The sequence below is a fragment of the Ambystoma mexicanum genome, chromosome 6q (genome assembly GCF_040938575.1).
Source record: "Ambystoma mexicanum isolate Mex_15411 chromosome 6q, UKY_AmexF1_1, whole genome shotgun sequence".
NCBI classification, from domain to species: Eukaryota; Metazoa; Chordata; class Amphibia; order Caudata; family Ambystomatidae; genus Ambystoma; species Ambystoma mexicanum.
In genome coordinates this window covers 1,306,272,603-1,306,290,145 of record NC_090937.1, presented here as the reverse complement: position 1 = coordinate 1,306,290,145, position 17,543 = coordinate 1,306,272,603, and the positions used below count along the sequence as shown (strand labels likewise).

The 17,543-nt window shown below is 42.4% G+C and overlaps 1 protein-coding gene across 2 annotated transcripts in view; it reads right to left on the bottom strand.

Annotated features, from left to right (window-relative positions):
- The window catches only part of LDB2 (LIM domain binding 2), a 1,443,494-nt gene that overhangs the window by 948,979 nt on the left and 476,972 nt on the right, over positions 1-17,543 (bottom strand). For both annotated transcript variants that reach the window (XM_069631913.1, XM_069631914.1), the window contains exon 2: positions 12,008-12,110. In XM_069631913.1, coding sequence (XP_069488014.1) covers positions 12,008-12,110 — 103 coding nt within the window. The remainder of the gene's footprint in view (positions 1-12,007; positions 12,111-17,543) is intronic.

Sequence of the window (17,543 nt, the reverse complement as noted above, 5' to 3'; positions counted from 1 at the left end):
CCTTTATTAAATCGTCCGTATCTCTAGGACCGTTTGTCCTAGGAACAAGACTTAACTTTCTTCTGAAATCTTAGAATCTAGGCTTTCCAACAAGCCTAGAACTGACTTATTATACTTGTACCACAATCGCGATTTACGCACTCACAAGACTTACCGCGATTTGCGATTTGGCCTGATTTTGTCATCTGTAAAAAGATAGCCGCTTTTGCCTGAACTGCTAAAATTCGTTTGCAACCTAAAAACCATCCCTGATCCATTGTTAGGGCTGACCTGAACTGATTAAAGTGTCTACCGCTCACCCTGAACCTCCTTTAGGGAATTAAAGGCAATTCTAGCATTTTTCACTTCCTTGCCACCACCTTACAAAGCACTCTTGCCCGTGTTTTAAAAAGCATACCTGTTGTCTAAGCTTGCTGGGGGGGGAGCTGAATTCCGTATTGTATTTGATTGTATTCCTGAAGGCTGTGTGGGTTACTTCCATCTCCTTGCATTGCATATAGGGGGGGTGAATTGCCACCAGGGGAAAAGTGAACATATTATCTCTTGTGAAACCATATCAGTTTATTTTCTGTACTGCATTTATTCCACCTTGCATTTCCTTGAAACCATAAAGCATTTCAGCTACCTCATCCTCTTTACTACTTCTAAGTAACCAAATCAGTTTACCCGTAGAACATTATCCAATGTTGTTCACTGTCATATTTTAAGTGTGATATCCAATATTAATTTATTATAAAAGTGTGATAGATATATATTGTTATATTTCTCAAATAAACCTTTTAAATTTGCAAAACAGACCTACTTCTTGGCTCAGTGGGGCCAGGGGGATTCTAAGAGAGGGGTGTTATATAAGGGTTGTCATCCAGAGTACATGAACTGGACCTAAAAATATATCAATAAGGGTTTCCCTCAGCATCCCAGACTAGGCATTGACTTAGCTGTAGTGTTGAAGTGAAGCCGCTTAACAAATACATACTATGTAACTGTAAATATCTCTTTTCCTATGTAACTGTAAGAAATAAGCCCAGATGCCCCAGGGCTTGGCGCGCTACATAAATAAAATACAATACAATACAATGTGCAGCTCTGTGCATACAAGTACAATATAGCAATAACATACGACGGCTTGGGTGCAAGCGGCCCGGGGCCCAAGTTATAACTTATTGATGGGGCATTACCACCCCACCAGCAAGGGTTTTATTGCTATTAACACCTCAAGGGAGGGGTACATATGGGAAAATGGCAGGAAGGGTGCTAGAAATTCGGATCTGCCCCAGAACGCAGGACTTGGATCGTGGCATCCAATCTGCGATGAGTGTCATGATCCATCGATCACGCCCCTTTTGGTCCTCCTGGTCGTTGGCACGTCGGGGCTTACTCGCTGTAGTACACCTAACATGGCTGAACTCACAGAACGCGGTCTATCGACCTTTACGCCCATGCAGCACGTTCCATAAAGGAACGACGCCCCTGCCGCTCCGCGCGTCTCAACGTCTCTCGTTAGCTGAGGCTAGACGTGCGTCGCAGTTCGTGCTCCTGGAACCATTCCTTCTCCTTCTCCTTCCTCCCCCTTGTACCTGTATTCCATCCGCGTTCCGCGCAGACTGCTCTCGTGTGCGGCCTTTCTTCCTGGTCTTCCTGGAGTTCCGTGGTCCCAGACGAAGAAGCTGAACGAATCCTGAAATCCGATGACGGCCGAGCGGGCTTATACAAGACCCGAACAGCACGGAAGAAAACCCCGGTGAAGGATCCTGCAAGGCAGCAAAAACAGGTGAGAAAAAAGGAAACCTGTGACAGATTGAGACGCCACCTGATTAAATTTGACACAGACATGGAAGCAGCCATCCAGGACCTTATGCGTGGCATGCAAGAGCTGACGACCGAAGTGCAAAATTTAAAGGCACAGAATGCCGCCTTAAAGCAATTGGTATTGTCCCGTGAATCTGCTACGAAAGAGAGTGTAATACTGGGTGGCGTTGTTGATAAATATTATGGTTCCGCAAAGGGCCTTCGTGGTTTCCTTGACTCATGTTTGGTCCACTTTACTTTCAAGCCTTATTATTTTTCTATGCACAGGGCTAAGGTGGGCTTTATTAGTTTGCATCTTTCCGGCAATGCCTTGACCTGGGCCACCCCACTGGTTAACTCTGGGTATTCTCTCCTGGATGATTATGATGGCTTCATACAGTGCCCAGGAACGTCTACTCGACTTTCAACAAGGTTCCCAGGATATGCTCACATACGTCACACGCTTCAAACAGTTGGCTAAAGAAGCGGATTGGTCCTCTGAAGCTTGCTTTACCCTATTTCGAAGGGGGCTAAATGAAAACATCAAGGATGCACTAGCCGGAGTGGCGCGCCCAAGTTCTTATCAGGCCCTGATGGATCTTGTTCTGCAGATTGACTTTCGCATTCAGGAGAGAAAGGCAGAGAAAAAGAAAAACAAGCTACCACTCCAGAAGAGCCCCATTGGAATAACCTCAAGTCCTGAAGGTATTTCCACTTCGAGTAACGAGCCTGAACCTATGCAGCTAGGGGCATTCCGTGGACCCATATCCTCCCAAGAAAGAATGCATAGGATCCATACCGGGTAGTGTAGGTATTGTGCATCAGACAAGCATTTAGTAAGAGAGTGCCCAATAGCCCCTCCACGGCGCTCGGGAAACGCCAGCTCCCGATCCTAGATGGAGCACAGGTTTGGGAGAGAGATGTCTGCTCCACATCAATTCCATCCTTGAACTCTCCTGGACAAAATTATTTGGTGATCTTACAGGCCTTTTTATCGCCATCCAAGAAGGAAACGTATCCCATCCTGGCACTGGTGGACTGTGGAGCTATGGGGATTTTCATAGACCAAGAATGGGTTCTTAAACACCATATTCCTTACGAATCCCAGAATATTATGAAACCTGTAGAAGCAATTGATGGAAGGCCCCTTTCTTCAGGCCCCATAACCCTTCAGACCAAGGACATCGAACTTGCCATAAACCACCATCGAGAAAGGATAAGATTTGACATCATCAAGTCGGCCCATTACCCAATGGTATTGGGAATGCCCTGGCTTCAAAAACACAATCCATACATCAATTGGACAGTGGGTTCCTTGTTCTTGGGCTCAGAATTTTGTATGTCCCACTGCATAATGTCAGACCTTGCTCTGACACCATCAGAAGGACCTCCTACGAATCACCAAGGTACAATCTCAGTCTCAGTCTCAAACATTATCCGGATCCCAGAGATATACCAGGAATATTCTGCCATTGTCCAGGCGTTACCTCCCCATAGACCAGAAGACTGTGCTATAGAAACTGACCCTTCCACTGTGATTCCCTTTGGAAGGATTTTCATCTTGTCCGAACCTGAAAAGAAAGCCCTTTGAGAATACCTGGATACTAATCTTGCAAATGGCACCATACGACCCTCTAAATCCCCAGCAGGGGCCTCACTGTTTTTTGTTCCCAAGAAAGATACCAAGGAACTCAGACCGTGTCTGGATTATCAACGTCTAAATCAATGCACCCTTAAGGATCGCTATCCATTACCCTTGATCTCGGACATTCTGGAGGCAGTAAGGTGCGCAGTTGTTTTCACCAAGTTGGATCTCAGGGGTGCCTATCATCTGATTCGTATTAGGGCAGGAGATGAGTGGAAAACAGCCTTTAGAACACCCTTCGGTCATTATGAATACTTGGTCATGCCCTTTGGACTTGCTAATGCCCCGGCGGTATTCCAACGCTTCATGGATAGGGTGTTCTCAGACATGCTGTTTCTTTTTGTGATTGTCTATCTGGACGACATCCTAATATTTTTGAAGGACATTTCCAAGCACAAAGAACCTGTAAAGGCAGTGTTACAACGACTATGCGAAAACAAACTCCTGGCAAAGCCAGAGAAATGCATCTTCCATGCTTCTACTATACACTACCTAGGATTTGTCCTTAGTCCAGAAGGCATCGGAATGGATCAATCCAAGGTTAAGGCTATATTATCCTGGCCAAGTCCCACCTCTGTGAAACAAATCCAGTCTTTCCTGGATAATTTCTACAGGAAATTCATACCTTCCTTTTCCGAGATAGTCCAACCAATCATTGCCGTGTTAAAGAAAGACATTCCCTTCTTTTGGACCAATGCTCAAGAGGAAGCCTTCCAACGGTTGAAGACTGAGTTTACACAAGCCCCCATCCTGGCTCAACCTGATGTCAACCAACAATTCATAGTGGAGACAGATGCCTCCAGCTACGCTATTGAAGCCGTTCTCAAACAGCTATTCGGGGACAGGATGGAGCACCCCATCGCTTACCTTTCACGGACATTAACTCCCAGTGAAACCAATTACTCAGTCAGAAAAGGAACTGCTAGCCATCCATCAAGCCTTCACCAAGTGGCTTCATCTTCTCCTCGGAGCACAACATCCTGTCCAGGTCCGCACGGACCATTGAAACCTACAAGTACTGCAGGCCTTGGAATGTAGGAATAGCCGTCAAGCTTGGTGGGCCTTCTTCTTTTCCCAATATCAGTTCCAGATTCACCACGTTCCCGGAACTCAAAATCTAATAGCTGACGCCCTCTCTCGACGTACAGACTATGAACCTCCGGGAGATCGGGCATATCCCAAGATGTTTCCTCACACAATATTTATAGCTCAAGCAAACAATCTCCTGGAAGACATTCGCATACAAACACAGACTTCGAACTCTGGAAGGGTCTTTCAAAAAGTAATTAATGGGATCTGAGAACCAAGGACGGATACTTGTTTAAAAATAACAACCTGGTCATTCCCACACAGAAACTACAACAAAAGATTATAAACCTCTGCCATGATACCCTTCACTCCGGTCATCGTGGCATTTCCAATACCCTCCGTCTAATACAAAGACAATTCTGGTGGCCCAGAATGAAGGCTGACGTTCAACTGTACGTTCAATCTTGTTCCGTCTGTAATCAAAACAAACATGACAACCAGAAACCAGCAGAACTCTTATTAGAGCCTACTCCACCAACGAGACCTTGGGAAGTCATCGCTACAGACTTTATTGTAGAATTACCGCGATCTAAAGGGTACACCGCTATCATGGTCACTATTGACTTGTTCACTCATATGGCTCATTTTACACCTCTGTATAAGTTACCATCCTCGTCAGAACTTGCTGGAATCTTCCTGGAACACATCTTCCGACTGCATGGACTTCCTTCCAAGATCATATCGGACAGAGGACCACAGTATATCTCTCAATTTTGGAAGCACCTCTGCAGGATACTAGGAATCCAACGAGCCCTCTCCTCAGGATATCATCCCCAAACCAATGGAGTCACAGAACGAGTAAATCAAACCCTTGAACAATACCTTTGTTGTTTCTCTACTAAGGTCCAGGAGGATTGGTCGCTTCTAATAACAGTGGCAGAATTCGCCTACAACAATTCGGACCATTCGGCTGTTAAAACCAGCCCTTTTCTTTTGCAGCTGTGGATTCCACCGTGCGGTATTACCTTCAGTCCTTCCGCATCCTACTCCATTTCCAACAGTCGACTCCTGGATCGAAACACTCATCAATATACAGAGAGAAGCCAAGGAACATCTAGAAAGGGCACAGATCCAAACTAAGCACTATGCAGATTCGAGGAGAAGACCAGGGCCTTCTTACACCATTGGGGATAAAGTATGGTTATCTTCGAAGCTACTGCCCCGACATCTCAGACCGAATAAATTGGCTCCTCGATAATATGGCTCTTTTCCTATAAAAGAAGTCATTAACCCTGTGGCCTTTCGACTTAAACTACCAGACTCCTGGAAGAAAATCCATCCAGTTTTTCACAAATCTCTATTGAAGCCTTACATCCAAACCACCCGGACTAACCATAGACCCAGTCCTGTGATTGTCAATGATCAGTTAGAATATGAAGTTTCTCGAATATGTGACTCCAGATATAGGCGAGGACAACTTCAATACCTGATGGAATGGAAGAGCTATCCACCCAGTGAACGTACCTGGGACCCCGTCCCAAACCTGAACTCCCCCAGATTACTCAGAAGGTTCCATCTAATACATCCAGGCAAACCCGGTGGAACGAGTTTTAGAAGGGGGCATGCTGTCATGATCCATCGATCACGCCCCTTTTGGTCATCCTGGTCCTTGGCACGTCGGGGGTTACTCGCTGTAGTACACCCAACATGGCCGAACTCACAGAACGCGGTCTATCGACATTTACGTCCATGTAGCAGGTTCCATAAAGGAACCACGCCCCCGCGGCTCCGCGCGTCTCAACGCTATTGTTAGCTGAGGCTAGACGTGCATCGCAGTTCGTGCTCCTGGAACTGAGTTGCTACTCGAATTCCCGGACCCATTCCTTCTCCTTCTCCTTCCTCCCCCTTGTACCTGTATTCCATCCGCGTTCCGCGCAGACCGCTCTCGCATGCGGACTTCCTTCCTGGAGTTCCGTGGTCCCAGACGAAGAAGCTGAACGAATCCTGGAATCCGACGACAGCCGAGCGGGCTTATACAAGACCCGAACAGCACGGAAGAAAACCCCGGCGAAGGATCCCGCAAGGCAGAAAAAACAGGTGAGAAAAAAGGAAACCTGTGACAATGAGAGCAAGCTGAATGGTTGCAGCACCTGTCCCAGGTGCTAAAATGTATAAGTTCACAAGTGAAAAGCAGAGATGTTCGTGGGCATTTCCTCATTAATCTTTGAGAATCAGGCCCATTCACTTCTGTGATGGTCCATACATACTTGGTGCTATCACATTTGAGCCAAATTAAATTGAAATATATGTCTGAGATGGTACTTAACTTTGAGTAAGTAATTGATTGCACGTTCATATTCAGGTCTTATCTTCAGAATTCTGACAAATCACAATGACAATGGGGAAGCAGGATGGGCAAGTCGTGAAAGTGAAGAAAAGGTCAAAAACATTACACAACGCAGAAAACGGAAAATGGAATGAACTGGCAGCCTGTTGCCTCCCCACAATCAAAAACAAAATGGAACCACCCGGGGATGTGCCTGTGTTGGCTGGAAAGAGCAGACGGTATATAGTGTATTGTCCTAGAGCCCTTCCCGGGTGTGAATATGTCATATATATGTAATTTCTGACATTTACAGCCTGGAAACTTCTTTTTATTTTCTTCCTTTAATCAAGAGAGCCATCAAGTATCATCTCATGTAATATTTCAAAGTGTCCCCAATGGGCAGGTTACAGAGTCCCTTGGCTTTGTTAATACTAGCAAATAGCTACCTCATTCCTTCAAACTGTAAGATAGATGTATTTCATCACCAACCTAATATTTTCTTAGATACACTCTGCATTACATCTAGAATGAAATGTTAACGTCGTCCTGTGACCTACGCTTAGATGAACTGCTCTGGATTATCCTCTGCTGCTCCGGACGAGTCCTGTAGGTTTGCACTTGGAAGAAATGACAGGCTAGTCATGTACTGCACTTGGAAGATGGTGAAGTTGGTGAAGCTAGCCTAGGCGAAGCACACAATAGATCTAGGAGGATAGCAAATACACCACACCTAGATGGAATATGAAGATAACCAATGTGTTGCACTTGGAGGATTTTGAGGGGAGCCAATGCGTTGAATTGTATAATAATAACTCTCTAAACTTCCTAAGCATGTACATCACCCATTACATAACTAACTTGACACAAACCTCTGACACAAGACACCAACAATAAGAACTCTCTCCCATCTAACCACAACACCCAACTTTGCCCCAATATTCGAAAAAGATATTCTAAAAACAGATTGTAAAACAGGCTACACGTTTGAGAGTTAAGAAGCATGCATCCCAGTTAACACAAACATGATCCATCCTAATCATCACATGTTCCCCCCCGCCCCAAATGTTTGCCTACTGGTAATCCCCCTCTACTATAAACTCATCTTCCCCCAACTCTTCTTTTATCCACAGACCAAGGTCTGACGACACCCAAGCAGGGTCACAATATGCCACTTTTTTGGACAAGCTCAGTTGACAGTGGATGGAGGTGACAGGCACAGTATGAATATTGAATAACAGCATTATGTAATAAACGGTGGAATCCACCTAATTAATGATTTAACTGCCTATGCCAGCATTATCAAGAGGGCACTTGTTCACACACAGTGATAAGTGTAATGTCATCAACACAACAAACGGATTGATCATATATGACCAAAGAGCAGCAACCCTGAGTACCAAACAAAATGGTTCAGCTTCACTAGCCTCATTGCGAACATGTCTTGTCCTGAAAATGGGACACCGAAAGGTATGTGTTAGTAGTGAAATACTTTTTCTTGGGTTTGTATACAGAAGTATTTGACCAGACTCGTTATAATTCTGCTAAGTCACTATTTGACTTTACAATACTGGCTCTATCGCAATCACAATAGACACCAGAAGTGCATCTTGCTGTTGGAGGAGGACATTCCCCAAAATGAGTAAAATAGGTATTAACTAAATTCTACAACATTCATTGTTATGTTCAACCAAAATACTAATGCCGGCATGCATATCCTTGCATGAATAGTGGTGAGCCAAGAGCCTATTTACATTTAAATTGCTTTTACTCTGATACTCTTCTTATCAAGCAAGTTTAACTGATGGTAATGGTAATACATAAACAGCTGATGTGTTTGGTTTTTCAGTCCTGAACATTGCAAATATCACAAGAGCATGAAAAGCATACATCTGTAGGCAACTGATAACTGTACTAGTTCAGTAATCGGAAAATGAACTATCTGTCAATGTATACATTAACTATTTTCACTTAATGGATGAAGCAATTGTTTCAGTTAATAAGAGATTTATTGAAGACATAATGGCGAATTAATGGAGAGAATGTGAGACATTAAGATGATTCAATGGGAAATCGTGTATAAAAGTACATTGAATAATTACATGGAGCAATGTGCTCAAGATTTAAAATAAATAGTCAGAATTCCTTATTAAGACATTTTGCCTTGGTGGGCCATTGCCGAATCTCCTTGAATTACTTTAAATGCACCAGTGGCGTGCAGGCACAGATTAATAACTAATGATTTGTAGAACACAGCATTCTTCTACAAGCCTGTATTTTAACCACACATGCAACTATCAATTGCAATGTATAATTCCTGTATGTAATGTGATGCAAGCTCCAGGCACTGGAAAGGGGCATAGTGATCCACTTTCCCATTGTCAATAACATTATTAGTGTCTTTTCACTTAAACCAACCAGTCATCTTTGTGATCGTTGAACGTGTTGTGAAAATCTATGATACAACTGTGGGGCATTAGATGTCAGTGTATATATGTTACACAGCTGCACTGTGCACTGTGTATGCCACACCCCAGGGTATGAAAACACCTTTACCACTCGATAGGGCTATTTAAGGTATTGGCATTCCATGTAACACATTTGTGGCCAGTCATTGCATTCCCCTCTGGTACATAATAGCTCTCCTGCACTTCACAAAGATTGTAGTAATATAATGAATATTAACTAGTGGCCCAGATTCTGATATGTTCTTTTAAAGCAAACCCCTATTAAAGAGTCACTATTGAGTTGTAGCAATATAAGTGTGCAGAATGTAAAAGAAAAGTATAGCAAAAGCATTAGGATGCTAAGCTCCAATGTCTTCTGTTTTCTATCTGATCTGTAGCATCATCTTTGGGAGAATACTTTAGCATGTTGTACCTCCCACTTTTTTATAAATATTTATATTAAGCTTTTCAAGATATTAAACAATGCAAACATGATATCTCATTGTTAAATAAACACAAACGACAACAGTAGATTATTCAGGATAACACTATTTAACCATATAAACCAAGAAATAATTTCATAAAATTAATAATCCTCTATTTGAGGGTTATTGTGAGCATCACGCAATGTGTCTGGATGCCATCAAATCAATCAAGACATGAATACAAAAAAAAATACCTTAAGTCTGCTTACATTTTCCGAAAAGTAATCTGAACAGTGAGAACATTGTAACTTAGAAGAGGGAAACATGTGGCATCCACCAGCCAATAGACGCATCAAGGACATGTCTGATGTAATGAATTTCCCATAGTATGAAGAGGCAGACTACATGTATAAGAAAGCAGAGGTGTAAAGATTTGTATTCCATATCAAATAGATTTTCACTTGTTAATACATCTATCATCCTGTAAGTTAATCAAGAATTCCATGGTAACTTCAATGTATGCAAAGGCTGGATCTTGTATTCTGTTAACAACCTGTTCAATGGAAGCTGTGAGTGCCATCGTCCTTTGCTATTTTTTGTAGGTGAGACAAATAGTCATTTTGAAAATTCTCAATATACAGAAGTTACCAAGTGGACAGAGCTATTATGATTTTTTTCTTCCCCAGTGTGTGGTCAATAAGGGCATATCTGACTATGTGAAATAATCAGTCTAGTTTCCCTCTTCTTTTGAGCAATATTATCCAGAGTCAATAAACTGACAGGAGTGCAAGAGAGAGCAAGACCATATAACATGTACAATGTCTGTCTCTGGGTTTCCATACCTCCAGCATATAGCATCTGCTCTATATAACATCTGTGGTGACCAATGACACCCGATGTGTATTTTAGATTGTGCATATTTCATTTGAGTATTTCTGAGACATTCAAAATAGAAGATAGGAATCCTAGTCCACTGGGGATGAGTAAAAGCATGGTCCATTGCTCTCATTTATGTTGAAAATCAGTACATGGCTTAGCCGAAAAAAAGAGATCTTGAACCTCGATATATATGTACTGGAAACAATGGGGGTCATTACGGGTTTTCTGGTATCCCACTGGTAATTCCAGTGGATATCGGGAAACTCACCCTACTGTTACCGGCGCCTGATATCCTGGTATTACCAGGATAGCCCAGGTGCTGGCAACAGCAGTAAATTCCCATTCCATGGAGTCGCAAAGGACTCCATGGAGGGGATTCCTGGTATTTCCAGCACTGGAAGTTTCCAAAAACACTGGTTGGTCTAAGATTGCCTTTTACCATATGTGTGTCCTTGGTTGAGCGCAATTAAATCACTGCTCCTCAGCTCTGATGTCTTTTGCCATTGACCAGCTCCGCCATTGTTTGATTGCCGAAGACTCCTCCCCCCTGCTGCACCCCATTTGGGATTTCATCAGAGGTAAGGATATTTGGGTGTCAGTCTGTTTCAGAATATGTGCCAAACAGAGTTGAAGGCAGAGAACAACCAGAAGTGATGTGTGTCATAGAAGAGATCATTTAGAAAGTATACACCACACATGGCAGGGCTGTGCGGTAAATAAACAGTGTAATAGGTCTTAGTATGTAGACGTTCTTCTGGTCTATAATTAACTTCATTCCATCCTATAGAACACCACTAAAACATTAGGACCACATTAGGTTGCCGGGATATGAGTGGTTTGAGCTCAGCTCTCCCAGTGTGCATTAATCTTCATTGTCCAAAAGCCACATCACACCCACCATTGTTAATTTGACATGGGGGCTTTTTTTATTAACAAGCAACGCAAACCATTGTAGACTGGATTTTTTTTTACCTTATACCATACATGGGGACATCTAGCCTATCTTTCAGTTCAGTATCTAAAATGTTAAAGCATTTACAATGGTCTAACATTATTGAAAGAAGATTAGGCCATTTGGGGATAGTTGCACACATCACAGATCACCCAATATCCATCGCTAGAAGAATTAAAAAGATGGATGATAATATTCAAAATGTAATCAATTAATTGATTGCATTGTTCCAGAATGAAACATGATATCTTGTGTTGCACAATTTTGCTTAATTCAGCGCACTGGGTAACATCTTATAGTGCATATGCATTTTGAGTATTTCTTGTGGAATGAAGACACTAAAAACGAAATATTAAAAAAATGTATGTAATAGTTTATCTACTTTCGACCAGATTGTGATATCTTCATTTTCCTCTGCATTATTTGTCTATTAAGATACAAATCATCAATCTTCCTGTGCTAGACATTATAAGATCATAGGGAGGCACAGAATAACCCAGATACATATGCACTGCTTACTATATCGCTTTGGTCCATCCTCCAAACAGAATGAAAGGGTTAATGTTGCATCATCTTCAAAGAACTCCGTAGCAAAGGCATCCCACCATAGATTGTCACTATCCTGAGGAAAACAAGATAAATGTTATAGAAGAAAAGTTTAAAAGTTGCACAAGCACAAGAAAGTGCAAATACAAGTAAATATATGATTAACAAACTGCTTGTATGCACGTGAACAAGACTGCGTTTTTATTTTCTATTCATAGCAAAACCATTTACACATTCCGATTGTATTATGCTACGTTATGTTACCTTGCATTTGTAAAGCGCCTCCTGCCACGGGTTATAGCGTTGAAGTGCTTTTGCCTGTCAGAGAGGCAAAGGAGGAGTATGATAAAACATTCAGTAGGGGTAAGGAGGAGCTAAGTCGAGTAGATGCTCAGGAAGGCATGAGAAGGAAAGGTTGAAAAAGTTATGTATACAATTGGACCACATGTATTGTGGGACTCAACTGGATTCTAGGGGGCACAGAAAGGAGAGAAAGCTGTAGAGTGGCATTCAATGTATCAGGAGGTATGTTTGTAATGTACTCTACTTTATGGTGAGCCTGTACATGTTGAATCCATGCCCAAGAAAACACAGATGGCAAAGCCCTTGTACTTACTTCCCTAAGTCCGTAACAACATTTCTGAGATCAAAAATCCCTTTTTTCAGCCTGTCAGCATGTAAGAGTCACAGCAAGACTGAGTAGTCTAATATCCCCACTGGGGACCAAGCATGGAGTTGCCGATTAATGGTGACCCCAGATATTCTGGGAGAGAGGAGTGAAATATCCATGTCTTCTGTTGTGTCTGCTAATATGGCCAACGAAAGATGAGAATTTCTAAAAACACTCCATGATGCAGTATCTGTTCCCAGGCTCTCAAACACCTTTTGCAGGCTGTACGCATGCCTCCTGGAAGCGGACGTTTTGACTAGGCGAGATCGCTACCATGTAAGCAAAATGCACCAGTCTTCAAATATTCACACAACCTGTGCAATACAAGCTTGGGCACTACGTTTACTGGATATTAGGTTTACTCCTTATATATATATTTCTGGAATCATTTCAACACAGATTCGGGTACATTTAGTAGTAGGTTGGTATTTTGGTGCAATGGTGGTGGACGCGTGATCACATAGTTCATTTAGGATATCTATAAGATATAATGACACAGAGACGAGCACTGTTTTTGTTAGTGCTGTCTGCTTGTGTAATGAAGTAGTGGGAATGAGCCAACTAATGATACTATATATGTACATTTTCTCTGCCTATCCTCCAACTCGCAATGTTTACCTGTTGTGGTTAACATTGAATTCACATATGGATACATCACCTAACATGATATGCGATTACTAAATAATTGGTAATGTATCAATTATTATATCTTGTATGCATTATGTTTGTATTTTTGTAAATTTTTTGACTGTTATTGGGACTTTAATGCCCTGAGGAAGACCTGTGGTTTCAGGTCGAAACACGTGTTGACTACCCTGTAAAAGAGAAATGCACCAACAATCTATGAGTCATTGATGATTTTGAATGTGACTATTAATGAAAGAACACTCAATACTGATTAGGGGGTAGCGCTCTGGTTTCACAGTCTAATGCATGTGGTTTGTGTGGTGACCTTGTGCTAGTGTCACTTGGTGGGACCATTTCAGGTTGATCACCCTCCACTAGAATAGAGCAGTTATTCTAATGCACAGTCCTTAGCTCGATTGAGTATTAGCCCAAAATCTGTTGATTATTGTATGTTACTTAGCACAATAGTGCAGTTGGTTCCTTGTTGGTCCAATAAAATATTCTGGATAACATCAGCTGTATTCATTTTAATATTTCATTGTTTGGAACATATCATCTTTATCAACTGACAGTCACAGATAATTGATTTGCAGTACGTCCTCTTGCATAGGTACATAGTCATTGATTTCCTCAATCAATCAGTGCCTGGGGACACCAATCTCTAATAACATGCAACCTATTTATGGATCCCTACAGGTTCTAGGAAGGCAATCCAGAGATAGCCATAACCGGCCATTCTAATTGACTCAATTATATCCAAAGCAGTCAATTATGGTTCAATGATGGTTGCCTTAGTTTAGATTATATTTAATCCCATTATTTTTGGAATGCACTACCTTCGCAATGGTGACACTCACCAACAGCTACAAACATTGATAAGAGTCATGTCCTTGGCAGCATTGGCCTAAACGTTCTGCTAATACCATTTCTCTCGGCTTCCACATTATCAAAAAGTGCTAGACACTGAAATATGCTTCCTACAAAATGATAAACCCTGCCTATCCCCCTTTTATTTTCATAGCACAATTGAAGCCATGCCCCCTTACACATCCACAGATGTAATGCCACATATGCACTCATCATGGCTGGCTGCCGTGTAGGGCCGTGCTCATTGTTTGTGGGGGGCCACAAGACATCCCCTTCACTCTTCCTTATATTTAAACTGTATATGGTACACCTTCTTCGAATCACATCACTGATCTAGGACTGTGTCCTGATGCCCTTCACACTGAATGAGATGCAACTGCCTGCTGTTCAGCAAAGCTGAAATGGAAATCACCCTGTAGGTCCCCTAGGGCACTAAACAGCCTTATGTTTCCTTTTTATGTATGTTGATATAGCCACCACCATTATATGTTCAAGAAGCCTACTAATGTATTTAATACACATGTTGATATAGTACGACCATTCCCCAATCGAGGCACGGATTTGCTTATTACGAATGATGTGAAACTGGTGATCTTTAAAGTGCCCCCAGTTTCTGCTGCTATCCCTCATCATAGAGATGATTTGTATTTGTAATTACATGTATTAAACATTAAGGATGTCATTTCTAATGGAAACAGCATACAGCGTACACATTGCGGATGATGGAGGCATTTCATGGGTAGAGTGCTGATACAATATAGTATGATTCTCAGCATGCAAATATACCAGATGTTGCAGGTGGTGTATAGTGAGACATAGACAGGGGACAGTGCCAACGGAACTGACATGAATAAGATGTACATAGAGCGGCGCTTTAGGATGCGCGCGGAGGGTGGTGGACAAAATGTTTGTGGAGAGAGGAGGATCACAGAGTTTGAGATAAAGAGAGTGCAGAGATGCAGTAGATGGATAGATTTGAAGACAAGGAGCAGCAACTCAAACAATTTGCATAGAGAAATGATATGTGGTGTCAGTGTGTAGAAGTGAGAGATGATATGGAGAGGTTGTCGAGGGTATATGTGGCACATTTAAGTTCTTTCTTATGGGGAGTGAGGGAGTACAGTAGAAGGCCAAGAAGTAGGTTCTAGCAGTATTCCAGTTTTCCAAGCACAAGTGTAGAAGTAGGAGCTCAGAGGGAGAAAGAGAGAGAGACAGAGAGTGATAGAGAGTAAGAGGGAGATAGTGTGTGTTCATGTGTGTGCGGTACTGTTGCCATACGTGCCTTTGTGAATACGTGCGTTTGTCTTTATTAGTACAGTAGTAGGGTTTAAGCATTCATGGAAACATGGAAACATGCAAACAAGATGATCCCTGAACACTGGTGCCTCACTATTTAAATCGGTGAGGCTGAAATAAGGGCAAAAGCTTACAGTATTTTCAGTGAGTGATTATAGGTTCTTGCCTTATCATCTTTAAAGCAATGATGGACATTGGTGATTCATCATGCGACTTTACATTCTTTCATGTGTACCTGTTTTGTCATTGTCAAGTATTTAAGAAAGCTTGCTGAGCTTGCCTAGCTGTCCCTGTTCCCTGCTCCCCTTACGCTTCTTTCCCCTCATTCCTGCCCACCTCCCATTACGCCCACCCCCCCGATTGGCTTCCCTCCTCCGTGAGCTTGTGCTCGGTGTGTAACAGGCTGCTGGTCACCACGCTCGCCATTCCACCTGGGCAGAGCGGGCAACTGCAGCGTCGGTAACTTCTCTGGTGAGCGCCTCTGAGGCAATTTGAAATTTTATTTTAATGCGTGTGTTATACTCCTGCTGCGGCCCGTATCCCCTGTTAACTTCTCCCCTTGCACTTCTTTCCTCTCTTTTCTGCCACCTCCGATCACACCCACCCCCGATCGGCTTCCCTCCTCTGTGAGCTCGTGCTGGGTGTATAACAGGCTGCTGGTCACCACGCTCGCCATTCCACCTAGGCAGAGCAGGTGACTGTAGCGCTGGTAACTTCTCTGGTGAGTGCCTCTGAGGCAATTTGAAAATTTATTTTTCTGCGTGTGCTATTCTCCTGCTGTGGCCCGTGTCCCCTGTTCCCTGCTCCCATTCCGCTTCTTTCCCCTCCTTCCCACACGCCTCCTATCATGCCCACCACCCCTGATTGGCTTTTCCTTCCTTATCTCTGACCTTCCCTAGGCAGCCCCCTGCTCGGCAGCCCCACGGCTAAGGGCCCCTAGGCAAAGGGTGGCTCCCTTTTAGGCGGCTCCTGGTTGTGTCTGCAGGTTTCCGCAGGGGACGCCAGTTGCCAGTCGTCATCCAGATTAGACCCGCAGGCTTCCCTGTATACCCCTGTCCACCTAGCAGACTCACATACTTAGGTGTGTGTTTCTCTCCCGTTAAAAAAAATAAATTGCACTGTATCAGTATTTATAATTGCATTGTGAAACCTAGGCCTTTCTCCCTCTATTCAGGATTTTGAAACTTAGGTGTGTTTTTCTCCTGTTTTAAGAAAATGTGCACTGTATCAGTATTTATAATTGCATTGTGAAATCTAGGCCTTTCTCCCTCTATTCAGGATTTTGAAACTTAGGTGTGTTTTTCTCCTGTTTTAAGAAAATGTGCACTATATCAGTATTTATAATTGCATTGTGAAATCTAGGCCTTTCTCCCTCTTTTCAGGATTCTCAAACTTAGGTGTGTTTTTCTCCTGTTTTAGAAATGTGCACTGTATAAGTATTTCTAAATGTATTCTGAACAGGATTCTCAAACTTAGGTGTGTTTTCCTCCTGTTTTAAATAAAAACTTGCACTGTATCAGTATTTATAATTGCATTGTAAAACCTATGCCTTTCTCCCTCTATTCAGGATTCTCAAACTTAGGTGTGTTTTTCTCCTGTTTAAAAAATGTGCACTATATCAGTATTTATAATTGCATTGTGAAACAAACCTAGGCCTTTCTCCCTCTATTTAGGATTCTCAAACTTAGTTGTGTTTTTCTCCATTTTAAAAAATGTGCACTGTATCAATATTTATAATTGCATTGTGAAATCTAGGCCTTTCTCCCTCTTTTCAGGATTCTCAAACTTAGCTGTGTTTTTCTCCTGTTTTAAAAATGTGCACTGTATCAGTATTTCTAAATGCATTCTAAACAGGATTCTCAAACTTAGGTGTGTTTTTTTCCTGTTTTAAAAATTTGCACTGTATCAGTATTTCTAAATGCATTCTGAAACCTAGTTCTTTTTCCCTCTACTCAGGATTCTGAAACTTAGGAGTGTTTTTCTCCTGTTTTAAAATGTGCATTGTGATGGTTCTTTAATTCTGAGTGTCGTCGTCTTGTCCAATTGCTC